This window comes from Lottia gigantea (genome assembly GCF_000327385.1).
Source record: "Lottia gigantea unplaced genomic scaffold LOTGIsca_156, whole genome shotgun sequence".
Classification (NCBI taxonomy): Eukaryota; Metazoa; Mollusca; class Gastropoda; family Lottiidae; genus Lottia; species Lottia gigantea.
This window is the reverse complement of record NW_008707898.1, coordinates 320,173-321,093: the sequence shown is the minus strand read 5'-3', so window position 1 is coordinate 321,093 and position 921 is coordinate 320,173. Positions and strand designations below refer to the sequence as shown.

At 40.5% G+C, this 921-nt stretch overlaps 1 protein-coding gene across 1 annotated transcript in view; it reads right to left on the bottom strand.

Annotated features, from left to right (window-relative positions):
• LOTGIDRAFT_238634 (hypothetical protein) overlaps positions 1-912 on the bottom strand; it is a gene marked incomplete at its 5' end in the record, with an annotated part of 16,803 nt that extends 15,891 nt beyond the window's left edge. The window contains one exon of the mRNA XM_009050816.1: positions 208-912. Coding sequence (XP_009049064.1) covers positions 208-912 — 705 coding nt within the window. The remainder of the gene's footprint in view (positions 1-207) is intronic.
• Positions 913-921: the final 9 nt, after the last annotated feature.

The following is a 921-nucleotide window of genomic DNA, read 5'->3' as shown; positions in this document are numbered from 1 at the left end:
TCTGTCTTTGCATAGAGATCTCGTGCCTATAGACGGTGTGGACTTGGTTTCACAAACACCATTTAAGGATGGATCAACGGGCAACGGGTCGGATTTCTTGAGCTTGATTTCAACATTCTCTCTCGATTTAGAAGATGTGGTAGCTTTAATGGGAATAATTCCAAAATTATTGTCTTGTGAGCTTCCAGAATGGCTGATAAATCTTACTAGAGGACCAACTTCTGGTTTCGACCTTTGATTTTCTTTTGGTTGTTCTCTGCCCTGAATAGAGATACTTTTGTCCACTGACTGTGTAGATTTTGTGACAGGATCGTATTTTTTGAGAATTATTCTAATATCCTGTCCATCTCGCACATTAGATCCATGTGATCCTGATCCTCTTGGTACGATATATTCGATCCCTTCTTTTTCAACGTGAAAAGCGGATTTGGTGGCGGTATTGTCGAATTTTGCATTGTCTAACGAACCTCCAGTATGTCTTCTATCCTTTGCCTTCTTCATTTGAATTGCCTCACTGATTACTGTCCTTAGCGGGACCACTTTCGGTTTCGACATTTCATCCATTTTTTCATTTTCTCTGCATTTCATTACTATGAGCTCTCCCAAGGATGGTTTCTTCGAAGGGGCGTATTTCTTGGAATTCTTTTTAACCTTCTGCCTATCCTTTATATCTGATCCGCGTGATCCAGATCGTCTTGCTTTGGTATTGTCGCTCCCAGCTTTTTCCATTTGAATAGCAGATTTAATAGGGGTGTGTTCGATTCTTGTATTTTCTAACGAACTTTCAGTATATCTCTGAACTTTACCAATATTGGCCCCACTTCCCCCCTTTGCCTCACTGAGAGAAACCACTTCTGGTCTCGCCCTTTGGTCTTCTTTAGATGGTTCTATGCTTTTCATAGAGATTTTCATACCAATTGA